The sequence below is a fragment of the Triturus cristatus genome, chromosome 6 (assembly GCF_964204655.1).
Source record: "Triturus cristatus chromosome 6, aTriCri1.1, whole genome shotgun sequence".
In the NCBI taxonomy this organism is placed as follows: domain Eukaryota; kingdom Metazoa; phylum Chordata; class Amphibia; order Caudata; family Salamandridae; genus Triturus; species Triturus cristatus.
In genome coordinates, this window is record NC_140589.1 from 1,391,824,183 (window position 1) to 1,391,850,039 (window position 25,857).

Sequence of the window (25,857 nt, forward strand, 5' to 3'; positions counted from 1 at the left end):
TGCCCTTCTTGGGAACCAGAAAGTAGTGGGAATAACAACCACGACCTACTTCTGAGCTCGGAACGCGCTCGACGGCCCCCTTGGCCAAAAGGGCGGAAACCTCCTCGTGGAAAAGATGCAAGTGATCCCCCGAGATACGGTGGTGCTGCGGTGGCATGGCTGGAGGGGTCGTCTCGAAGGGGAGGGAGTATCCCCTTCGGACGATTTGCAGCACCCACCTGTCTGATGTGATGGACCGCCAGTGGAGCAGGTGATGGCGAACTCTGCCGCCCACTGGCGTGGAATGGGCCTGAAAGCTCGGACTAGGAAGGCTTTGAGGCGGATGCTGCCGGGGTGGATGTGGGCTGACCTAGTCGTCCTCCAGATCCGCCTCGGCGGAAACTACTTCCGCGACCGCGCGCAGGTTGGTTCTGCGGCTGGTGGCTAGGCGCACGTGAGGAGGCACCCCTTCCTTGGCCACGAAAGGGGCGAAAAGCGGAAGATTGCGACCGCGGGGCCGAGAGGCCCAAGGACTTGGCCGTAGCCCGGGAGTCCTTAAAGCGGTTCAGCGCACTGTCCGCCTTCTCGCCAAACAGGCGAGTGCCACCAAACGGCATGTCCATGAGAGTGCTCTGGACATAGCCGGAAAACGACGTGGACCGCAGCCAGGCGTGACGTCGAAGCGCCACAGTGGTGGAAATGGCCCTACCCAGCGAGTCCGTGGTGTCAAGCCCACAACGTATGGCATGTCGCGCGGCATCCCTCCCATCGGCCACAGCCTGGGTAAGTCGTGTCCGGACCTCCTCCGGACACAGGGGCAGCGCGTCCTCCACCGCATCCCACAGAGAGTGGGAATAACGGTACAAGAGACAAGCGGTGTTCAAAGACCGCAGGCCCAAACTAAGGGATGAGAACAGTTTCTTGCCAAACTGCTCCAGTCTCTTGGAATCCCGGTCCGGCGGGGCGGTCGGGAAAGAGGATTGGGAGGTGGAGGCCTGGATAACCAGGCTCTCAGGGGTAGGGTGTTGGGACAGAAAACTGGGGTCGCCCGGAGCAGGGCGGTGGCGCCTGGCAACGTTCCTGTCCACAGGAGGAACTGTGGAGGGCTTGGACCAGGTGCCCTGGAGAACGTCAGTGAGGGCTTCATTGAACAGCAGCAGAGGCTTAGTGGAGCTTGCTGCAGACTGAAGCACCTCAGTGAGGACGTTCGTCCTCACAGCCACGGCAGGTAGCTCGAGCCCAAGGGCTGCGGCCGCCTTGCGCAGCACCACGGAGAAAGCAGCACCCTCCTCCGAAGCCACAGTCGGAGGAGAGATGAATCCAGTGTCTGGCGAGGTATCCAGACCACTGGCCTCCCCCAGGTCATCTGCCCAGTCCTGGGACAGTTGGGCCTGATGGGCCATAGGATCCTCGGATCCCTCCCAGTAGTCCCCATCATCCGACTCCTGGTGTAGAGGAGAAAGTAACGGAGCCGGGCGGTAGACAAAATGTGTCTCTAGCGGCGTCAATCTCGGCGTCCATCGACGCCGGACCGGCGCCGGGCCCGGACCGGGACTAAACTGGGGCACGGCGTCGAGCGGAGTCGACGTCGGGGGTGGAACCGGAGTCGACGCCGGTGGAGGAGTGACAAGGTTGACCGGCGTCGACGGGGACTCGAGCGGGTCCCTCGGGCGCTTGCGGCGTCGAGGCCGGAGCCGTCAACGGCGCCGGAGCCGCCGGCTGGCAAGGCAGCCCAGTCGGGTCTGCGGGACCCGAAGGCGCACCAGCGGGCGCCGACGGCGGAGCCAGGTTCCTCATGGCCGAGAGGAAGGCACTGACGTCCTCCGGCGTCGCGTTAGTCCCAGGGACCGGAGGGTATGGGGACGGATGCGGCGCCTGCGGCTCCGCCGGAGCCGCGGGGGTGGAACCACCCTGACCCTCGACCGAGTCACGCGACCGGCGAGGGGAGTCCGAAGAGCGATGTAGTCTCTTGGACTTCTTGGAATGCTTCGACTTACCCGAAGAGTTTGATGCCGACGACCGATGGTGACGTCTGCTGCGGCTCCGCGACCGATCCTTGGACCTCCTCCTGGACCGGGATCGAGAGGCGCGCGGAGCCGAGTGGCGAATCTCGAGAAGCTTACGAGACCGCTCCCGTCTAGCCTTCGAGGTCAGGGCCTTACAGTCCGAGCACGACTCCGCGTCGTGGTCGAGGCCCAAACAGTACAGGCACCGGCGGTGATGGTCCGTAACCGACATCAATCGGCTAGTCCGTACAGGCTTTAAACCCAGGCATCCTACCGGCACCGGTGTCGATAGACAGGATCAAAAAGGATCAAAAAGTTAGTTAAAAATTGACTAAAGTGGTAGCTCTCCCGGATCTGCGCTTCCTGGCGCGGAAAAAAGAAGAACTGACGTCAGCACGCGAGGGCGGCGTCTAAGTACTCCGACGACGTCATTCCGGCGCACGACGCCGACGACGGACGCGGAGCCGCAGACGACGCCTAGCGACGCGCAAGGGGTATTGCTGACGAAAAATCTTCCGGATCCAGTCTGACGCCTGGGGATATTCTAAGGTGAGGAATCTAACGTGTTTCTTTCAGATCTTCAGTTCCTCTTATTGGATTTTGAAAGTTTGTTGTTTTGGTCTTCTGTTCAAATTTTTCAATTTTATAATTGGTCGCGGAATTTTGTGTTTTGGGTGTCTTTGTCTACTATGCATGTACAGCCTTGCACATTGCCTTTGATTTAAGCCATACTGCTTTGAGTCAAGTTACCTGGGATTGAGCAAAGGTTTGTTACGAATAGTTTACCTGCCGGTGTAGTTTTGCAGCTTGAAGATCTTTCTGGATTCACTATGCTGTGCATTATTCCGCGATCTTGTGGTTGGGTCCGGATTCGTAGTCTTTTCTTTTTTTTTTTTTGTAGCACCGGTGGGCGGCGACGACCCACCATTTGGTGTACCTCCCCTGACGTCGTTGTGCTTCCAGCGAAAGTCCCACCTTTGGGGCGCCATCTTCGGGTTCTTTTTCACCTTTTTTTTTTTTAACCCTAGGCGTTTGATTAATCCTTCATGTCCATTTTTCTGTACGTTTTCATTCCCTCTGATCTTTTCCATTTTACCCCCTCTTCCTCCAGCCTCATCTTCCTGGCGGAGGTGGGTGGGTTCGCTAGTGAATCCAGAAAGATCTTCAAGCTGCAAAACTACACCGACAGGTAAGAAACTATTCGTTTTGCAGCGTGAATCTTTCTGGATTCACTATGCTGTGCATAGACTTTGTAGCGGTTTTCCTAATTTTGTGGCGGCTGGGTGGAAGATGAGAGTTGGTCGTTGAAAAGGTGTTGAAGCACCTTCTGTCCAACCTGTGCTTCCTTGTTCATCTGAATGTCCACACAGTAGTGTTTCGTGAACGTGTGCACAGATGCCCAAGTTGCTGCTAGACATATGTCCTGAATGGGCGTGTTCGCCAGGAAGGCAACGGTTGCCCCCTTCTTCCTTGTGGAGTGAGCCTGAGGTCCCTCTGCTAGCTCCTGTCCAGCCTGTTTGTGGCAGAATTGAATAGTGAGGGCAATCCATCTAGCGATGGTGCCCTTAGTCACTGGTCTACCCATGAAGCTAGTAGCAAAGGACACAAACAACTGCTTTGATTTTCTGAGTTCCTTGGTTCTCTCAATGTAGTGCATCACCGCTCTTCTACCGTCGAGAGTGTGTAGAGCCCTTTCTGCGTTCGAAGTCGGGTTTTGGAAGAAACTCTGTATCTGAATACCCTGGTTCATGTGGAACGCCGACACCACCTTGGGCATGAAGTGTGGGTCAGTTCTCAGGACTACCCGGTCCTTGTGAATCTGAATGTAGGGTTCCTGTAGCGTTAGTGCTTGAAGCTCGCTCACCCTGCGTAGTGAGGTTATGGCCACCAGAAAAGCAGTTTTCATAGTCAACATTTGCAGTGAGGCCTTGTGAATGGGTTCAAACGGTGCCTTCATGAGCTCCGTCAGTACCACGTTGAGATTCCATGCTGGCGGCGGCAACCTTTTAGGAGGGGCAATTCTTTTGGCTCCTTCCATGAATCTCTTCACAACCTGCGAAGTGAAGAAACTTCCACCCTTCTCTCCTCTGGTGTAGGCTACGATCGCCGCTAGGTGTACCCTTAGGGAGCTCGAGCAGAGGTTACTCTTTAGAAGGTGTGTGAGATACCTCAGTACTGGAGTCTCTTGTCATTCTATTTTGCAGCCCCTTCTTCCTGCACCACATAGTAAATCTCTGCCATTTCGCGCTGTAGCATTTGCGTGTAGTTGGTTTTCTTGCCTCCCGCAGCACCCGCATAGTGCTAGGAGGCAATCTAAGGTGAGCGAACTCTAGGTTTTCAGGAGCCATGCCGCCAGGTTGAGGCTCTCTGGCTCCGGATGCAGGACCTCTCCGTTTTTCATGGAGAGCAGGTCCCTTCTTCTCGTGAACCTGTGGGGATTGCCCTGTGCCATTTCTTGAATTTGTGAGAACCATGTCTGCCTTGCCCACTGCGGAGCCACTAGGATCAGAGTCATGTTGCTGGTTCTGCACTTGTCAAGCACTCTGTGCAACAGGGGTATCGGTGGAAAGGCGTAGGCAAATGTCCTCTACCAGCTTATCCATAGGGCATTCCCTTGGGATTGCTGATCTGGTTGCCTGGACACGAAGCTTTGGCATTTTGCATTTTGGCGTGTTGCAAACAGGTCTACTGTGGGAGTTCCCCATCTCTGGAAAAGCTTCTCCGTTTCCTGGCCATTGAGCTCCCACTCGTGCGATGCAGAGGTCTGCCTGCTTAGCCAGTCCGCCTCCACATTGTGCCAGAGAGGAGAGGGGGGGGGGGGGGGGGGGGGGGTTACGACTGTCCCCCCCCTGCTTGTTGATGTAGAACATTGCCGTGGTGTTGTCCGTTTGAACCAACACCCTCTGGTTGTACAGGTGCCTCTGGAATGCCTTCAGGGCTAGCAGGATTGTTTTCAACTCGAGGTAATTGATATGGCGAACCGCATCTGCTGGAGCCCACAAACCCCTCACTGAGGTTGTCCATGTGCGCTCCCCACCCCTTTTGCGATGAGTGTGGTAATGGTCATTGTTGGGTTTGGTGGTGTCAGGCTTCTCCCTGCTGTCATGTTGTCTCTGTTCCACCAAGTCATCTCCTCCTGTACTGCGTGCGTAACAACCACTAGATCCTCCCAACTTCCGCTTGCTTGTGACCATTGCTTTTGTAGCCATTCTTGGAATGGTCTCATGTGCAGGCGTACATTTGGCACCAGCTGGATACACGACGCCATCATCCTCATCATCTTGCTCACTGACCTCACTGTCCGAGCTCGCCCCTTCTGGTAGAGACGCGTCTCCTTCAGTAGGGCATCTGTTCTCCTGTCGCTGGGCACCACTGTACCGTTCAGGGAGTTGATTTTTGCTCCCAGGAAAATCTTCACCTGCTCCGGTTCCAACGATAACTTCCCCCAGTGTATCGAGAACCCCAGGTTTGTCAGAGTGTCTGTCACGCGTGCATGTCTCTCGCACTTCTCGTGTGCGTTTGCCTTGACCAGCCAGTCGTCTAGGTAGGGGTAGACATGGATCCCCTGCCTTCGTAGGTGGGCCTCGACTGCCGGCAGGCATTTTGTAAAAACCCTTGGCGCCGATTTTAGCCCGAAGGCCAGGGTTGTGAACTGGTAGTGCTCCTGGTCGATGTTGAACCTTAGAAGGCCCTTGTGTCTTCTGTTTATTGGAATGTGCAGGTAGGCATCCCTGAGGTCCACGGTGACCATGAAGTCCCCGTCTCTTATTTGGGGCAGCACCTCCTGCAGCGAAGTCATTTTGAACTTCTGCGTTCTGATGAACTTGTTTAGGTATCGCAGGTCCAGGATGGGTCTGAGGTTTCCGTCTACTTTCGGGACCACAAAGTAGTTAGAGTAGACCCCCTTGTTCTGTTCTCTGAACGGCACTGCCTCTATGGCTCTTTTTTCTAGTAGTTTCAGCGTTTCTTCTCTGAGTAGGGCAAGTTCTTGAGCCGATCTCGGCCTTCTTTTTGGTCTTCTGTTTGGAGGTCTTTTCTCCAAATCCACGCAGTATCCGTATTGCATGACGTTCAGTATCCACTGGTCTGTGGTTATACGCCGCCACTCCTGAAGGTAGAACCTCAGTCTTCCGCCTACTGGTGTTGGATGCTCGTAGGCTTGATTCTTCTCTCCCCCCTGATGTTACTGTATTGCGACTCACCCTTGGGGGTATGTCGTGGGTAGGCGTCCTCCTGCGTGCTGAGTCACTTTGATGAGGGTTGTCACCCCCTCTCCTCCTCTGGCCACGTCCGTTCACTCTCCCGCGAAAGGACTGGCCCCGAGGTTGGTACTGCCAGTTTTGCTTCTGTTGACCTTGTTGTCCGTGACTATCACCCTGCTGGGACGTCTGGTGCGACGCTCCCTGCTGGCTTCCTCCCCAACCGTAGGGTCTCCGAGGGATTGCCTCTCCTCATCCCCCTGAGCTGTAGGGCCCCCATGGACCTCGCCGTTTCGTTTTCTTTTTTCAGCTGGGTGAGTTTCTCGTCTACTGTTGCTCCGAACAGTGTCTCTCCGTTGAAGGGGGTGCTAAGAATGTTGTTCTGCACCTCCGGTTTGAATCCAGAGATTCTTAGCCATGCATGTCTTCTCTCAGTGACCCCTATGGCCATTAGTCTTGCTGAAGTCTCTGCCCCGTCCAACGCCGTCTTTATACAAGAGTTGGCGATGTTTTTACCTTCTTCCACCAGGTGGGAGGCTCTTTGGCGGTATTCTTCGGGGAGGTGTTTTACTAGCTCCCCCATCTCGTCCCAGTGCTGGTACTGGTGCCTATTGAGAAGTGCATTGGAATTCGCCATGCGCCAGTGCATTGCGGCGTTCCTCTCGACCTTTCTTCCTGTGAGGTCTATCCTCCTGCTTTCCTTATCGGGTGGTGGCCCCGAAGTTGCTGGCACGTTGGCCCGTCTCCTGGCCGTGGAAGCTATGATGGAGTCGGCAGTGATACTACCCTTGATGTACGGGGGGTCCAGGGAAGAGTGCTTATACTTCTTCTCCGTCCTGGGCGTAATCGAACGGCAAGTCGCTGGTGCCTTAAAGGCCTCTCTTCTCGGATTCATCACACTTTGTAGCATGGGAAGGAATTGGCTTCTCGTCTGGATGGGGAGCAGGGTCTCGAGGAGGAAATCCGCTTTCGGCCTCTCCTCAACCAGTTTCACGCCGAAGGCTGTCGCTGCGCTCCTGACCACCATATTGTACACCCCGATGTCGTCGGGCGGCGAAGGCCTCGAAGGGTACGTGTCCACGGGCTCCTCTGGGTTTTCGGTGTCGAGATCCTGCCATTCGATCTCGTGGCTGGTTGATGGCGCCGAGCTGTAGAACGACTGCTGGTCTTCTTCCTCGGCTTCGCCCTCATAATAGGTCTCGTCTTCCTCTTCGAGATCTCTCGGCAGCCCCTCTGTGTCGAAATCGTCAGATTTCGACGACGTTCGTCAGTGGAGCTGTTGGAATTTTGAATTCCTTCATCTTGGCGTCGAACTCCTTCCTCTGAAGGATGTTCTCGTTTTCGGCCTCGAGCCGCCTCTTTTTCTCCATGCTTTCGGCATCGACCGCGGGCCTCTACGACGGTACTTGTGTCGACGCTGGCCTGTCCTGCGTTGAGCGCCCCGTTTCATGGGTTGTCTTCGACGAACCTAGCCTTTCGGCGTCTTTCGCACCAGGGAGTCCTTTTCGAAGGATCCGCTCGGCCTCTTGTCCATGGCTCACCCCTTGGTCGAAGTTTTCGGCGCCGGGGCTCCCTTTGTGGACTGACTCAGATTTTCTCGAGTCACCCTCGGGTTTGAGGCATTTTCGGGTGTTTTGAGCTAGACGATTCTCTTACCTAGTCTTTTTTCTTGTCGGTCTCTACGACCGTGAAGTTCTCGGATCCCTCGGTGACGTTGTCCTCAGTCTGTGGAGAGGCCCAGATCGTAGAGCGACGGGGCCTTACCCTTGCCATCAAAGCTGGCGTTGGCTCTTCTCTGACGTTCTCTCACCCGGAGCGTCTTCGGCGCGAAGGCTAAGCAGGCGTTGCAGGCCTTGCTCTGGTGGTCGACCGGTAGGCAGAGGTTGCAGACCGGATGCTGGTCCTTCTGCGCGAACTTGTGGTGGCAGTTAGGGCAGAACTTGAATGGCGTCTTGTCCATTGCGCTCAGGGCCTCTGAGTGCGCATTCTCCAAGGGCGTCGAAGAAAAAGGCGGAACACTTCCTTTCTTCGCGCTCCTGATGAAATCTCTTCCTTTCCTGTGATATCTTCGTAGTATATCGACGAAACTCGCTTTTCCTTCTTCCTTCGATTGTAATTCTGGAGCTTCCCGATGACGATCCAGACCCAACGGCGGAAAAAAGAATCTGAAGATGGCGCCCCAAAGGTGGGACTTCCGCAGGAAGCACGACGACGTCACGGGAGGTACACCAAATGGTGGGTCGTCGCCGCCCACCGGGGCTACAAAAAAAAAAAATAAAGAAAAGACTACGAATCCGGACCCAACCACAAGATCGCGGAATAATGCACAGCATAGTGAATCCAGAAAGATTCACGCTGCAAAACATTGCATTTGTGTGACACAAAGCAGGTGGTGGCCTTAACCTTTGAGGTGAACACTTGTTCACCCCAAATTATATTCCACTTTCTCAAAGTAAGTTATGCATAAAAGTTCTCCCTTAACACCAACTGGCAATTTAATGTTTTGAAATACGTGGACCTAGTAAAACTTATTTTATTGCACTGAGTGGTATACAGTTTGAGAGGACCAGTCAGGACTTAAATCTGTGACCACCAGGTGAAACACAGTAGATGCTTTAGTCAACTGAATCAACAATATTACATGAAAAGTAGAATTACAGTGCCCATGGAACCATTAATAAAAGGAAGGAAAAGGGTACTTATGTGTAGTATTAGGTCCCCTTCACAAGAATTTTGATTTAGCGTCAAATAATGACATACAACCCATGTGTGGGGTCACACTTACAAAAACAAGAAAAAAAACTTACAATTTATCATTCCATTGAGCATTTTTCCCCACAGGCTTATTTAGGGGGATTTAAGTTAATGGTCTATTTAATGGTTAGGACAATTAAGCTCCCATGATGAAAAAGGAAAAAGTTACTTGTAATCTTAAATCCCTCTGGCAATTGAATGTTTACATTGCTAAACCAATATGGATCTGTACATAATTCACTTTTGAATTTCTGATGTTCTAGATCGGAAAAAAGCGCAAAAGCTCCTTAAAAGAGGGCTCTCTGAAGGAATGCAAAAGTTCTCAAAAAGGTAAAGAAAAAATATGGTTTCATTTCAACTGAAATTACAGGCTTCGGGAAACATAACCCTTTAAATTCACTCAATGAATCTGTGCAAAGAACCAAAAGAGCATTATGAAATTAGCTTTGCAAGAAAAGATATTGAAGTGAATTTTTCAAGGATACCTTGGCAATTGATAGAAAAAAATAAAATTCCAGTAGAAGAGTGGATGTCTAATCGTTATTAACCCCTTCGATGCGCATGACTGAGCGGTTCCGTCATGTGCGTCGGTTGCGCTGTGCGCATGACGGAACCACTCCGTCATGGCCCCGCCCGCGCACTGAACCTTCAGCACAGCGCGCTGAAGGGGTTAAAACTATTGTACCTGCTAAGAAATTCTTACAATACTGATGGAGGTAGTAAATGTTTCTGCAATTTTGGAAGCTACCAAGTGCAGTTTGATGGAAAAGAGCATCAGCCTCTGCCATACCCCTTGAGCCAGAAAGAATGTGAAACAGCCCATTTTTGACAACATCCAGGCTGGACTGCTTGTCAGACACCCCACACACAACCTCAAATTTAAAAGATGTTAATTAAATTTTGCCTCATACAATAGACAAAGAGGAGGCAGATTCAGAGTGCTTAGCAAGAGAAATTCAGGAGACCGCGCCAAAACGTAAAGAATGGAAGACTGTGAAGGAGGATCCAGATTAAGACTAGAGAGTAGATCAGGCCTGAATCTGGAAATCATATTGGAAAAAGCAATGGAGGCGATGTTCATGTATAACTGGGAGTCACCTGTGTCTCAGATCGATTCCGTATGGCAGTGTGGAAAATCTGCTGAGCCTTGCAGAGGGAAGATACTAGCCATAAGCCAACGTACTGGGCCAAAACTTAAATGAACAATCACTACCACAATGCAACTGAGAAACCTGTTGAGATGAATTTATGGCAAAGGCCTGGACATTGCACAGAAGGTTAACGGTCACACACAAAATGAGAATAGTTGGATCTTTTGTTGTAGTTAGGATAATAAAATAATTGTCCCTAAAATGTTTGTTCATTCAGTCCATATGATGGGTGTAGGAAGCTGGCTGTTTACAGTGGACCAGAAAGAGGTACACAGTATAAAGAGTCCAGGCAAACCCCAAAGGAATTACAGAGGCACAAAAGACATCCCAAATGCTCTTTTGTGGTAGAGTGAGCGAGCTGTTCGGCATATCAGAGGGTAACGCTAAGTATTTATTTCACACACAAAAAGCAGTGAGAGACTCAAAGAAATCTGACACCAATTAATAACAAGCAATTGCAATGCAACAGGTCTCATTAGAGATGTTGGCATTGTTTATATTTTCCTGGATTTGTTTGTGTACTGAATGTGTTAGCTAACTACAGTTTTGTATGCATCTGTGGAGTAAGTATGTGTATTATACCTTTCGCACTGAATATTAGCTGGTGTTATATATGTAGCAAAAACCAAAGGAAATGATGGACGGAGTGTTGAACATTGCAAGCACTCACCCCCAGTCAACTGAACTGGGTTTAATCCATCACCGTTCTTTAGCCCACTCTGCCACCCCAGTTCAGACATGGCCATATGCAAATCAGTCTGACCCTGTGCCTCATGGGAACAGTCCAGCCCGAACTGCCAAGCCATGTCTTCCCTGGACCGGAAACAAGCTTCCTAGGACCAGTTTGGCATTTCAGCCGTCTTCAGCCAGGCTTGCTTGAATCCAGTGGCAAAGTGAGCAAGGGACTCACGTCTGAGCATACCCTGCCAACTTATGGCGAACAAAGCAAAAACCAAAGGAAATGATGGACGGAGTGTTGAACATTGCAAGCACTCACCCCCAGTCAACTGATCTGGGTTTAATCCATCACCGTTCTTTAGCCCACTCTGCCACCCCAGTTCAGACATGGCCATATGCAAATCAGTCTGACCCTGTGCCTCATGGGAACAGTCCAATGGCTAAAGAACAGTGATGGATTAAACCCAGATCAGTTGACTGGGGGTGAGTGTTTGCAATGTTCAACACTCCGTCCATCATTTCCTTTGGTTTTTGCTTTGTTCGCCATAAGTTGGCAGGGTATGCTCAGACGTGAGTCCCTTGCTCACTTTGCCACTGGATTCAAGCAAGCCTGGCTGAAGACGGCTGAAATGCCAGAAACCGGTCCTAGGAAGCTTGTTTCCGGTCCAGGGAAGACATGGCTTGGCAGTTCAGGCTGGACTGTTCCCATGAGGCACAGGGTCAGGCTGATTTGCATATGGCCATGTCTGAACTGGGGTGGCAGAGTGGGCTAAAGAACAGTGATGGATTAAACCCAGATCAGTTGACTGGGGGTGAGTGTTTGCAATGTTCAACACTCCGTCCATCATTTCCTTTGGTTTTTGTTATATATGTAGCATCAGCTAGGGTAGCAATAATGTGTATTTTTAGTTGTGTTCTAGTATTTTTTGTAGATAGTGTTGTGTTGTAAAATTGGTATGTGTTTGTGTTAATTAGTATGTAGTGTAGGATATGTTTCAGCATTGTAAGCATAAGGGTTGCATTAATATGTCCAGCACAAATGTGTTAATATAATTTATTAGACATAATTTTGCTGCAATCAAGTAAATATTAGTAAATAGTTTCTGAATTATTTTAGAGACAGTTTATTAGCAGTACATTATATTTGCTCAATAATTTCTGTAATACATCCACGGAGACAGAGCCACACAGACCAGAAAGACAAATACAGAGACAGTGAGACAGACAGAGAGAAACACAGAAGTGCTCACACAGACAGAGGTATAAACATAGACACATCGACACAGACAGACTCAGACAAACACAGACGGACATAGACAGAGACATACACAGAAAGCGACAAACACAGATACACAGAGACCGGTGTGTGTATGTTTAATTTTCTGATGAACAATTGGGTACAGGTGCTTTCAGTCTGCTATGGTGATGTGTCAGATTTTACTTGGGATTCTTGCATGCATACACAAACACATTCTCATCTCAGTTTTGAAAGCGCTAAAATTCTGGTTATTTTACAAAATATTTCCACTTAGTTGCCCTACTGACTTGCATCCTTCTTTCCACTGCCCCTTAGGCCCCTCTTTGAGGCCTATCATGTAATATATTTTAACATTATGTGTGTGAGAAAGTGGCTCTGTATATACTGTTCCTTAATAGGTACAGAGTGTACAGAGTCCACAGTCCCCCAGGGTTTGACAGAGGAACAGTATATACAGAGCCAGTTTCTCACAAACACCAGATGGCGATCTATGCAAAAGTGTGTAATCTGCAGCTCATATGCCTCGAACACATGATTGTGGGTGAATTCAAACATCTGAAATGTAATTTATCGGTTACTTACTCATCTGGAAGAACTGCTCCATCGTGCACTGTAAGTTCCCCCCCAATCCCATGGCAAAGTTCTGGAGGAATATCTGTTGGCTAGAGGGGAAAATAACTTAAATAAACTTGGGAGAATTCATTTTGCACATGTACAACAGTGGAAAATGTAACTATAGTGTTTTAAGGTGGCAGATTTAAAAAAGCATACCTCTGAAGTGCTTGTTCTGTAGAGTTCACGGACAAAGTCCCAAAGCTGGTGGTTTTTTCCAACAAATATATGATCACTTCCCAGGCTATTTCTCCGTCCTAAAGAGAAACACAAAATAGCATTCAGACAAAGATGATCATAATTTAACTCAGAAGAGCAGCATAATCAGAAACAGCATTTGCAGTGGACAAACTACTCCACAGGAAAATGCGACATTTGTATTGATTAAAGGTTCAAGCCCTTTAATTTACTAAAAGCCACCTTTGGTATCGATTCACATTACACAGCATAAGGGACCAATTTGAGTACCCCCCCCCCCCCCCCTGAATCTAAGATACTTACAGACATTAGAGTAAACTGCTTCAGAGATAATCATGGTTTGATTAGGCTCTAGACTTCATTTCATCAGCAAGAGGAAGCCGATTCTATAAAAACACATACATCCTCATCACAAATATCTACTCTTCACCGTGAGATAAGATTGGACAACTAGATAATAATCCTGAGTGCTAGCCTGTTTGTGCACTTTTTTGGGGACAGCAAATGCACACTTCGTTCAAACATTTTTCGATAATTAAGCATGAAAAGTAACTGGACCACATCGAGGTTTGAGAAAGGCATCTAGAAAAAAAAAATTCAACTAAAAAAACTTGGATAAACCTGGTAAGTACAGACTCTGGGAATCCGTCTGGTTCTAAACAAAGTTAGAAATAAAAGGTGGGTCCTGAACTGTTTCTATCCTCCACAGACCACAGTGAGTTGGGAAAAGGACAGCAGTGCTCTGCCTCCACCAACCACCATATTTCCCATTCAACTGAGTTTATTATTTACTGAACGGATAGGAAATTGAACGGATAGGAAATTGAATGGAAATTGTGCTTACGCAGCTCTGAGCTTGTCAACATACTGCTAGCTCTTCTGTGGCGCGCAGAGAACATGGTTCAACAGGGAGTGAAGGCACATATGGTAGTTGGCAGGATGGCAGTTTAAACCCCATTTTAGTCCCTCCATCAGTTTAGTCTTTTTTAAATTACATTTAGCGCATGGGAGGGAAAGCAATGTGGGGGGGGGGGGGGGGAAGAGTGGGTTAAGGCATCAAGTACTTTATTTAATGTGCCTAGCTGTCAGGATGTCATGTTTGTTTTTTTGTTTATTGTGTGGGGATGGATGGTCAAAGATGCGTAGAGGTCAGTGGGAGGACACCATGTGAAAGGGCCACGGTCTGAGGCAGGGGTGTTGTGCATGTCTCCCCATGCTTCCTCTGCCACTACACGGCATATGTCGATAAAATGGGAGCCAAACATGAAATTGTAGATCGGGTTCTGATCATAGACATCTTGAGTTTTGATCTTTTGTATCCAATGTCCCTCAAAACCAGTTTGGAAAAAGCACTTAATCCAGTTGCTCATCTTTAACTTGCTATATTTTGGCATGGTATTAAAGGTTGCTCAAGGACTACAGAAAAAAGTCAGAGACCAAGCATTAGTGTCTTACCCTTGACAGACCCTTTTCTTGGGAAATCTGCTCTCCTTAAAACCCGAAGGTCTTGAGTGCTTTCAAAGATCACCCATAAGTCATAACTAATGTCCAGTCTGATAGCTGGGGTCCTCATCTCTGCACAATTTCTTGCCTAAATATTTTAACTGAACTGCTTTCCTGCCTATTTCAAGCCTTTTTCTTAAATAAAGCATCAACTAAACCTGGTTAGGTTATGAAGTGCCAATTATAGTGCAACACCAGATCAGGATTTCACTCTCCTCATACCCCCAATCGTAAGCCTGGGCTGCTTATGCAAGCTATCCTGATCAAGTCAAGAATCAAAAGTAGTAGGAGCTACTTGCCAGTATGCATCTGTTCTTGGCATGTAGAGCTGCAGATCTACACACTTTTGCATAGATCGCCATCTGGTGTTGGGCCCGGATGTTTGCAGTTTGTTTTTCCTCTTGGAAAGTCTTTGGAAGTCATGAGGTCGTCCTTTGGATGGTATTGCGCATGGGCTTCGGCTCCATCCTCAGATTGGTTTTCGCCAGCAGGGAAAGATGGAGCGTAGTAATAACAGTTAAGAAACCCATGTGTGTATCTAAATCAGATAAACTGGAACAGATACAGGTAGCCGGGGTGGCGGGTGGGCGTGTGTAGATCTGCAGCTCTACATGCCAAGAACAGATGAATACTGGTAAGTAGCATATTCCGTTCGAGGCATAGGAGCTGCAGATTACACACTTTTGTATAGACTATATAGCAGTTCCCAACCCTAGCAGCGACCACCGTATCTGTTAAAGTGGTTTGAAATAATGTTTTGAGTACAGCCTGGCCCACACTAGCTTGTTGCTTAGTTTGCACATCTACACAATAGTGTTTAGTGAAAGTGTGCGGTGTGGACCATGTAGCTGCTTTGCAGATATCATCTGTTGGAATGTTCCCTAAAAATGCCATGGAAGCCCCTATCTTTCGTGTAGAATGGGCTTTAGGGGGGGGAACGGATAGCGTTCATTTTGCTTTGTGGTAGCAAATCTGGATGCATTTTACAATCCACCTAGCTATCCCCGATTTTGAGATGGGGTTGCCCTTGTGTGGTGGAGAGAAAGAAAAACAGTTGTTTGGTCTTGCGGAAAGGTTGTGTTCTCTCGATGTAGTAGAGTAAGGCTTGTTTGACATCTAGTGTGTGCAGAGTCCTTTCTGCAACGGTCTGGGGTTGCGAGAAAAATACTGGTAGTTGTACAGATTGGTTTAGGTGAAAAGGGGAAATGACTTTAGGTAGGAATTTTGGGTTGGTACGGAGAACCACCTTGTTATGGTGCATCTGAAGAAAAGGTTCGTGTATGGTAAGTGCTTGTATCTCACTGACCCTTCTAAGGGAAGTGATGGCTACAAGGAAAGCTGTTTTCCATGTTAGGAATTGTAGTTCGCATCTGTGTAAAGGTTCGAAGGGAGGCCCCATTAGTCTTGTGAGAATAATATTCAAGTACCACACAGGTGAGGGTGGTACTCTGGGGGGGAATTATTCTTTTAAGGCCTTCCATGAAGGCTTTAATGGCAGGTACTCTAAAGAGTGAAAGATGTTGCCCGTTTTGTAAGTAAGCTGCAATTGCTGCGAGGTGTAGTCGAATGGACGTATAGGCTAGATTACACCTTAGTAGGTGGAGTTAGTAGCCTATGATGTGTTGAATGGACACGTCCAGGGGATTGATGGGGTTATGGCAATAAACAACAAATAGTTTACACTTGGCAGTGTAACACGCTCTAGTGGTAGGTCGTCTAGCTTCTCGGATAACGTTCATATAGTCAGGAGGAAGGTTTAGGTACCCAAATTCTAGGATTTCAGGAGCCAGATCGCAAGGTTGAGCTGGGTGTCTGATCTCTCCATGGTTCTGGGTTAGGAGGCATGGTGAGAGGTGTAGTTTTTGGTGTGGTACTACAGAGAGTTGCAGCAGCGTGGTGTACCACGGTTGTCTGGCCCACGTTGGAGCTACTAGGATTAGTGTGAGGGAGTGTTGTAGTTTGCGCACCACTAATGGAATGAGTGGGAGAGGCGGAAAAGCGTACGCAAATTTGCCTGACCAGTTCATCCATATCGCATTTCCTTTGGACAATGGGTGTGGGTATCTGGTGGCGAAGCTTGGGCATTTTGTGTTTGTGGGTGGCGAAGAGGTCTATCTGTGGATGCCCCCACATTTGAAAGAAGGGATGAAGAACCTGTGGGTGAAGTTCCCACTCGTGTATTTGTTGTGTCTGTCTGCTGAGCAGATCTGCCACGGTGTTTTGGACTCCTGGGACATGTTGAGCTAGGAGAAAGATTGTGGGGAATTGCCCATCTCCATATGCTCTGTGCTAATTGAGAGCTGTGGAGGTTGTGTGCCACCTTGTTTTTGTATATAATACATGGCAGTCATGTTGTCTGTGCGAATGAGGACTGCCTTGCCTGAAATCTGTTTGAAAAGATTTCAGGGCTAAAAAGATTGCTAGTAACTCCAGATGGTTGATATGGAGTAACTTTTGTTTAAGCGTCCATGTGCCCTGCACTGTGAGGTGTAACAGGTGGGCTCCCCAGCCGGAGAGCGATGAGTCCGGTTAGTATTATCTGGGGAACCAGGTCCAGGAACGGTCGACCTTTGGAAAGGTTTGTGGTGTTCCACACCTGCAGAGAGCGATGGGTGCAACCGTCTACCAATATCAGATCTGTTGGTTGACCTTGGGCCTGGTTCCATTGGCGCGCTAAGCACTCTTGGAGAGGACGCATCTGGAGTCTTGCGTGGGGCACTATGAAAATGCAAGAGGCCATCACCACTATTAGTTGCATGAACACTCGTGCTGGAAGGGAGTGTTGAGGTATGAATTTGTCGCAAAGTCTGAATGCTTGCAATCCTGGCCGGATTGGGGTAGGCTATTGCTTTTGAGGTGTCTATGGTGGCACCAAGGTATGGTTTTATGTGGGATGGTTTTAGCTGGGACTTTTGGTGGTTCTCCATGAAGCCTAGTTGGTGAAGTAGTTGGATTGTGGTGGCGGTGTGGTGTACACACTGATTGTATGAAGTGGCTTTTTATGGGAAGATGTGAATGTGCGGTATTCTCAGGTGTGCCACCACCAACGCTAGGCACTTGGTGAATACCCGTGGTGCTGTTGTGACTCCAAACTGGAGCACTTTGAATTGGTAGTGTTGTCCGTCCACTACAAATCTGAGGTACTTTCTGTGAGCATGGTGCAATGGAATGTGGAAGTATGCGTCTTTCAAGTCCAGAGTGGTGAGGAAGTAGTTTTTGGAGAGGAGCGGAAGTACCTGCTGAAGCATTACCATATGAAAATGGTCCGAGTGTATGTGTTTAGCGGCCGGAGATCTAGAATAGGTCGTAGAGTCTCGTCCCTTTTTGATATGAGAAAATATATGGAAGATGCCCCCATCTTTTGATGGACAGGAACGTGTTCTATTGCCTGTTTTTGTAGGAGGGAGATTACCTCCTGCTTTAGTAATTTTGAATATTCGTGACATTGGGCGTTGCCTGGGTGGAATGTTGGGGGGGGGGGGGGGGGGGTAGATGTTCGTTCCAGGCAGTAGCCTGATCGAATTATTTGGGTCACCCATTTGTCTGAGGTGATGGTCTCCCAGACATGAAGTACATTTTGGAGTCTGCCCCCGACCGGAGTGGAATGGTCTGGGGTAGCGGGGGGGGAAATGGGGAGTCATTGGGTAGGAGGTGTGGCAGAACAGGCATGGTTTGTTCTGCCTCTGCCCTGGTTACCCCTGTAGCCACCTCTTTGACCACCTTTACAAAAGGTTACCAGAGTAGGGGATTTGTATGATGTGGACGCTGTATCTGAGGAGTAGCCTCTGGATGTACTCCGAAAGGAGGAGCAGCGAAAGGAGCGTCTGGCCGGGTGAGACTGCAAGGCCCCCATGGATTTTGCGGTATCCGTGTCTTTTTTCATTTTTTGTAAGGCCTCATCCACCTTTGGCCCAAATTCTAGTAGTTTTGATTCCTTCTCAGGTGGTGGTGCATCACCCGACACTTGTGAATTTGCCCTTTTATGTGCCGTAGAGGATACTAAAGAATCTAGTGGCGCTGGTCCTCTGATGTAGGAGGGATCAGGTTTGTATTTTTTTTCAATATGTGGGTTAATGACCCTGGCTCTAACTGGGTCCTTAACTTCTGCCGCATGCTTTACCACCCCTTTGAGTATGGGCAGTATGGAGGTGGACCTATGTGAGGTAACAAATGTGTCTAGGAGGAAATCTTCCTCCACGGGGTCGGTATGCAAGTCCACCCCATGATAATGTGCCGCCCTTTGCAGAAGATGGTTGAACCCTAATGAATCTTCTGGTGGAGATGGTCTAGAAGGGTAAAGATAGTCTTGTGGGACACTGGGGATATCTGGGATATTTTAATCGTCCCATGGATCTGGGGATCCTGTAGGGGTGGGGTCCTGTGGCACATCCCCTGTATCATGATATGGGTCCCCCTGATCATCATCGTCTGGAGACAGGGGTCAGAGAACGATGAGGTGGGGGTGGAGAGGGTGGAGGTGGAGGGGGAGGGGGAGGGGAAGGTATTCTGAACGGAGAGGTAGCAGAGTCCTTCCTCTTTGGAGGTGGAGCAGGCTTCTCCAAATGCCTTTTTGGTAGTGTCAAATGTCCAGTTTTTGGATCCTTGGTGACAGTTTTTTGCAAGTGATCCGGTGTAAATAGTTCTGGTGAGGTAATTTGGTCTGTCGGCGCCGAAGGCGTCGGGCCGATGTCTTAAGGTTTTTCTGTGCCGGTTTGTTGCTTAGAACCCGGCTTGGGACACTCCGATCTCTTGGTCAGTGCCGAGATGGGCTTTGGCTTGGAAGAGTCGGTGCCGGTGGCCTTGTGTGGTTTGGTCGGTACCGAAGATGACGTCTGTACCGAAGAGCTGGGTTTCGACCCCGAGGGCTTCGGTGCGGAGCTCGGTTTCTTTTTCTGTGCCGAAGTGCGTTTCTCTGCACCGCTGGTAGGCTGGCTCGAGCCACCGGAAGGCTTACTTGGCTTCTTCACCGGGCCCGAAGGTGGGGTGTGTGAAGCAGTGTCTCTGGTCTTGCCTAGGCCCGGAGACGAAGGCGTGACCGAAGCCTTTTTGGATGTCGGTGCGGGAGTAGGGGGGGGGGGGGGGGGTAGATTAGTACACACGTCCCTCTGCACCGGAGTGATGTCTTCCACATCTGACTCGTCGGCCTCGGAAGAGCTGACCAGGTCCTTTTCGATGCGATGATGTTCCGGATCGTCGATGTCGTCTGAGGATGTCGACTGGAATAGACGTCGAGGAGTGTGCCATGCTCCTTCTGGCTCTTCGGTCCTGAATAGTCTTTTTGGATCGGAAAGACTTGCAGGCCGGACAGTCTCGAGCCTCGTGTTCAGGGTAGAGGCAGAGGTTGCATACCTCATGAAGGTCGGTGCCGATGAGAAGGCACGTTGATTGAAGAGATCGCGATCAAAACAATACAGCGAATTGGGGTGAGGATTGCGCGTGGATCGACGAACTGGAAGCTGTTAGGAACCGGAGCGCGAAGATTACATCCGAGCCCAATGGCGGAAAAAAACAATCTGAGGATGGAGCCGAAGCCCATGCACAATACCATCCAAAGGAGGAGTCACCGACCTCGTGACTTCCAAAGACTTTCCAAGAGGAAAAACAAACTGCAAACATCCGGGCCCAACACCAGATGGTGATCTATGCAAAAGTGTGTAATCTGCAGTGTGAGAAGTTGGCCTGGTATATGCTGCTCACTAATTCTAGTGATCACCTTGTACCATGCCAAACAACCCTTATGGTGGTGGTTGAAGTCAACCTTGATAGACCAGCTATCCTAGTGGTAGCGTGGACAGTGCAGTCTGCAGGCTAAACTCGAGGGCATGTGAAGCCAGCTGTTTTACCATATGTAACCTCCTTGAATACCAAATGAAAGGACACCACACATATATTCAAAATATATATGTATTTTTATTTACTTAAAAGTATCCCCTATACTCTTTACGAGCACAGAAGCACATTTGTTAAAACAAGGCAGTGTTTAAATATACAAAAGTTGCACAATTATGGGCCAGGTGGCCAGCTAAACCATATACTAAAATAGTGGTATAAGAACCACCAATAGAAAGGAAAGAAGGCCTAGGGAATCGCTGGGACGACAAAGAGCTAACTGTAGTTCGTGACCAGGAGGCCCACAGGATGCGTGTGCAGTGTGGAAAGTTACACGCGTGCACCTATTGATTTCAATGGTTGCGTAAAAGTCACAAAGTTAAAGAAAAGGGAACCTTCCGGATGGACTAGAACCTAGCAACCTAAAACCTAGACACTAGAGATGTTTCTCTACACAGGAGCACCGGAGTGCCAGCGTTACCTCACCCACAGGAAGCGGGTGCATAGGTGTCAAAGTACGTCGGGTTTCGTCGTGCAGGTCTATGGAGCCTGAAGATGAAGATGCTGCAGGTGGCCAGGCAGAGTTCGGGTGGATCCAAGGGTGGATCTGAAGAGTAGACTACCTGTAAGCAGAGGGGACAGTGTTCAAAGTCACTAGCCAGTGACCGGCGTGGAACCAGGAAGGAACCAGGCGATGTCGGGTGCCAACAGGTGAAGGGAAGCTCGTCTCCGCAGCCACGTGGAAGTGAAGGGATCGACGACGACCAGGAGTCACTCACAAGCTGTCCCACGAAGGCTCTAGCTGATGGCGGTGTCGGCTTCTCGATTGGAGCAAACAGGCCTTGGCTAATGCAAGCCACGCAGGAGTCGATAAAAGCTTGGTGCTCTAACCAGCAAGGTCAGAGGGGCTGCTCCTTTTCACAGGAGCAAGGGCCAGTCTGGAGCAACCAGACCAGTGGTGTTTGTAGCTTTCGTCGCCAAGATGGCCACTAGCCAACGGGCCAGTAACCGGGATGACGAGTCAAGTGGCAAAAAGCAAAAGGGCCCCACGCAGATCTCGTGGATGCTGGAGGGCTGGTCTTTGGTGCTAATGCTGCTCGGTGTTGGGGCCTCAGGGCCCAAAGCACAGCGTTGAGGAGGCCTCCGGTGCTGCGCAGTCAGCTTCTCGTGGACGTTCCAAGATGGCCGGTCCCAAGTCTCTCGGTGCCTCCACGGGTCTCTTCTTTGCAGGGACTGTGGATCTGGCTCAGAGATGTCTGGGAGTCTGGGTCTTGTCGGGCTCTGGGCTCGGTCTCCGGCGGGAGGCGGCGGCAAAGCAGTCGAGTTGCTGGATGGTGCCTGTATTCACAGGGTGGTCACTCCTTGGCCACAAGGGAGATTCTCTTCAGTCTTCTGTGCAGCAGAAAGTCGAAGTCCAGTAGTAGTTCTTGTTTAAGTCGAGTTTCAGGATGATCTGAAGTTTTGGGACACAGCTCCTACTCTTATTCCAAATCTAGGGGCCGGATTACCTGCTAGGTCTCTCCTCTGGGTGGGACCAGGAAGGGGGTGGTTACACCCTCTTTCCTTTGTCCAGTTTCGCACTGGGGCTGGAGAGCCCCAGCTCCGGTTTGAACTGGCATATGCACAGGGACACCTTATGTGCCCCAGGCATGTCTCAATCTATTCAGCCCTCCCTAACCCACTACACAAAATCCTGTCTGGGGTGGTGCAAGCACCTTCCCCTGACAGGAAAACCTTTGTCCACACCTCCAAGCTGGAAGGACTCCCAGCAGCAGGAGGGCAGACTTGTCTGTGGAGGCAGCATCCATTTTGTGATGCTGAGGCTGTCTAACTTTAACCTGGTTTCAGGTTGGGTACATGTCGTGTCCCTCTAGAAGGGTGGAATGCTACCCCCGTCGCCAGAACTGGTGAGGGGGTAGTATTCCAAATCGTATGACACCTTACTAGACATGTTTTGATAAAGCCAAACCAAAGTTAGCATTTGACCGCGAGGTACATAATGCACTTAAGAGTATATGGTATGGCAATATCATGAAACAGCTAAAGGACGTTGTTCCGAAAGCTGCAGACAGGCTCACTCATGCCAGAGCACCATCTCACATGAAACCAAGCACTCTGCCTCCAGGATTGTTAAGGCCTGCCATAGGAGTGGCTGATAGGTTACCATGTGTCCATATATGTTTAGATAGAGATACTACATCTAAGTAAGAGGTGATTACACCAACTTACTCCAGCTGAGTGATCAGCCAGTTGTGTCAAATAGTGAGGCCAGGCCAGGGGTGGCATAATACATGCTGCAGCCCCTGGTAGGCCTTGGATACACCTATGCCCTGTGTACCTGGGGTACACTGTTACAGGGTCCAATAAGGTGAACCAGTTCCAATTGGTAATGCACCTAGTGTGCATTGGCATTAGTTTAGGGAGAGAGCAGCAGGGCTGTGGGTCTGATTAGCAGGCCCACAGCCGCAGGCCCACAGCCACACCAAGTTATAAAACCAGTGAAGCAAAAGAAAACATTTGGGGTGACCATAGGATAGCAGACATGCAGCTCATATGCCTCGAACACTTGGTTATAATTTGGGAGTGTATTTGAATTGTGGCTCTGGGACACAAGTTCAAAATGATGGGTCGTCTGTAGGGTCGTCTTAAACTAGTTGAGCAGTGTCTCAGTGCAGATATTCATTTTTTGGCATTGAGGTTTGGACTCAACTGACTCTTGGGGTTGAAGATGCTGGTCTTGGCATCGAAGTTCAGGATCTTGTACCTCAGCTGCTAAAGACGATCTCCAGAAGACTGCCAGGACGGTCTTCACTCGCTCCAGGCAATGATCTTCTCCTTTGAAGGCACTTTGGTCCTGGGTCAGGCAGATACTGGCTCTCCAGGCGAGTTTGATTCTCCTGGGTGATATCCCCTCATCCAGTAAAGTGACTGGCAGACCCTCAGTCCTGGTCACAACAGGAAGTCATCTTGCGGAGATTCTCTATGCTGCTGTACAGGTTCAGTGACAAGTTGGAAGCCTCAAGATCCTGTTCTCATGAATCAGTTTCCAGACACAAAAGTGATTGGCTAATAGGCTGAAATTCATGTGATGAGTGTTCCTTTTGAAGTGCAATCTCCCCTGTCCTGTTCTTTGTCCAGGAAGCAGTCTCACAGTAGGGGGGGACACCAAGTTTGACAACCACACAGCACAGGGCAAGAGGGTCCTCAAGGTTCACATCTGCAAGTCCGTCTGTTATATATGCTCAACAAAAGACTGCCAAAGGGCCACAGCCATACACATTATGAACATCCTATCAGTTTCATTCCCTTCCTGAGATATGCAAAGGCTCCTTTTACTAGTGACCTCTAGATTTAAAGAGTTCCTCTGAAGTGCAAGAAGGACCTGGCTCCTCCTGCCTCCAGTTTGCAGGTCTCATCCAACTCTTAGGAATGTAACAATCTATAAATCTGTCTGGGGTGGCACCTCTATCTTCTCATGCCTTCTCCAGCAGGCCTTAGGGTTCCCAACATAGAATCCAGAGGTCTGCATACACTACCACTGAGGCCCATATGCATCCTTAGGCACTGCACGCACTCATGTAGCTTTCCATGTACTGTACCACTCATGGGCACACATACATGTCATTGCGATCTACTCACATGTGCATTGACAGAGCTACATCCACCCCGATTTAGGCCAAGGAGGAGCACAGAGCAGCAGAACTTTACTCAAGTGGGCTAGTAGGCCCCCACTCCCATGACGGATAAGGCAAGGCCATAATACAAGATTATAAAACGGTATGCTGCATCACTGTTTGTACTACTTAGCTATAGGTAAGGGTAGTAGCTCTTTCACCACCATGAAGCTTGAAAGTTGTGCACCCCTACATATCTAACTAGACTGCAATTCATGAGACAGGCCTAGGTCAAAAGACACGCACGTGATCAGGGTTCATCCAGACCAAAGTATTTTTATCAAGTATGCAGATATCCAAGCAGTAGGGGCACTCAGGGCAGGGGGTTCATGCATTTTAGGCAAAATAATTCTCCATTCCAAGACTGTCCTACTACAAAATATGCATATTTTCACTATATTAAAACTGAAATATTGGCTCACTGCAAATCAATGAAAGAAATTGATCTAGAATTATGCAAATTACATAATCAAGTGCGAGAGTGGGTTTAAATACCATTGCTATTTTTTCCATCTTAGGTCACTCTGTTCACAACCAAAGACTGTGAAGGAAATGTCAAAGTTCCTTAGAAGCAATTTCAATGACTTAATACAAAAATAATTTTAAAAGGTGATGGCATGAAAGGAAAGTACAAGCAAGCTAGAAAAAAAAAAGAAAATCAATCACACAGGCAATATGGTGGCTACTTACTTTCTTCTGGAGTGAGGTCTGGGTAAACTTCTGCGAGGGCAGCTCTCAGGCGACGCTCATCAACAAATGGCAACAGAGCTACACCTACAGAAGAAAACGTTGATTTGAGTGATATTAACAGATGGATATGCAAACACAAGCTACTTATATAAAGCCATTTAGGTTCACTTATTTTGCTAGAAACAATCCAAGTCCGATTTTTTTTTCTAAACCTTTTATCAAACCAACATTTATACATATTTTAAAATCTTTGAGGTACCAATTAGCAAAAGGTGAACCCCTTTAAAACTGCTTTTTTGCCAAACATAATACAATTAAAAATTGTTAAAGAAGTGTAGTTATTTCCATACACTTACATGCACCCACGTGATTTACAATTTTGCATAAGGGAAGACACTCATTGGGTAAACTGCCTTAAGCAGCAAGTCAAACATCTGGAGGGAATGTGCACTAGACATTCAGTAACTAATCAAGCAATTCAGCAAAATGGAGAATTTCAGTCCAAAACAGGTTGGGTTCAGAATATAAAAACCGGAAAACAAAAAACAAAAAGAACATTGGCTCAGTAGTTTCAAAGATGCAAAAGATTAAAATCCAGCGCCATGAGGCTCCACAGCAATAAGTTTGTTTGTTGCAACTCAATATAAAAAATGATAAAGTTATGCTAGTCTCAGTAGAATGTTAAGACAAAGTGAGACCCGAATGGAAAGTGCACCTTTTAACAAATGTAGAGGGCTCACATTAGTCAACAATTTTACCTTCAGGCCTTCACACATACTTTTAATATTTTCTTGGACAAACCTTCATGCAGCAACTTTGATTTATTTTGGATAAACGTAATGCTATTTTTCAACACTTATTTTTCCATCCTGTTCCAGGATTTGGAACTGAATTTATCATTGTTTTCAATATTTTGGCAAGTAAATAGTCAATCTGAATTATATGGCAAATGTTATCTTCAACCCCCCCCCCCCAAAAAAGTGCTTTAAAAAAAAGTGCTTTACAATTTGAATTTACAGATTGTAGTGTAATTTATCAAAGTGCAACTGTTTGTCTCTTCACTAAGTACTAGTACAAGCTCCTAAAGTTAGTATTGCTGCTCCACCACAACAAGCAGCAAAAGAATGTCTTCATCATGAGCCCTTTCATAATTTATAAATGCTTTTGTTACACAATGAGCCTACAGAGACATTGTCTTTTCACATTTGCTATGACCTCCAAGAGGTCACGCTGTTGAGATAGTGATGAAATACCCAGCATGTGAAACCTTTATGGACAGTCAGGGCATGTGCTTGCCAGGTCAGTTTATAAAAGGAAAAAAAAAAA

At 48.6% G+C, this 25,857-nt stretch overlaps 1 protein-coding gene across 1 annotated transcript in view; it reads right to left on the minus strand.

Annotated features, from left to right (window-relative positions):
- XRN2 (5'-3' exoribonuclease 2) overlaps positions 1–25,857 on the minus strand; it is a 398,081-nt gene that overhangs the window by 178,302 nt on the left and 193,922 nt on the right. Inside the window, exons 21-23 of the mRNA XM_085612392.1 lie at positions 24,532–24,615; positions 12,797–12,894; positions 12,608–12,687 (exon numbers count right to left, since the gene is read on the minus strand). Of these exons, the coding sequence (XP_085468518.1) occupies positions 12,608–12,687; positions 12,797–12,894; positions 24,532–24,615 (262 nt within the window). The remainder of the gene's footprint in view (positions 1–12,607; positions 12,688–12,796; positions 12,895–24,531; positions 24,616–25,857) is intronic.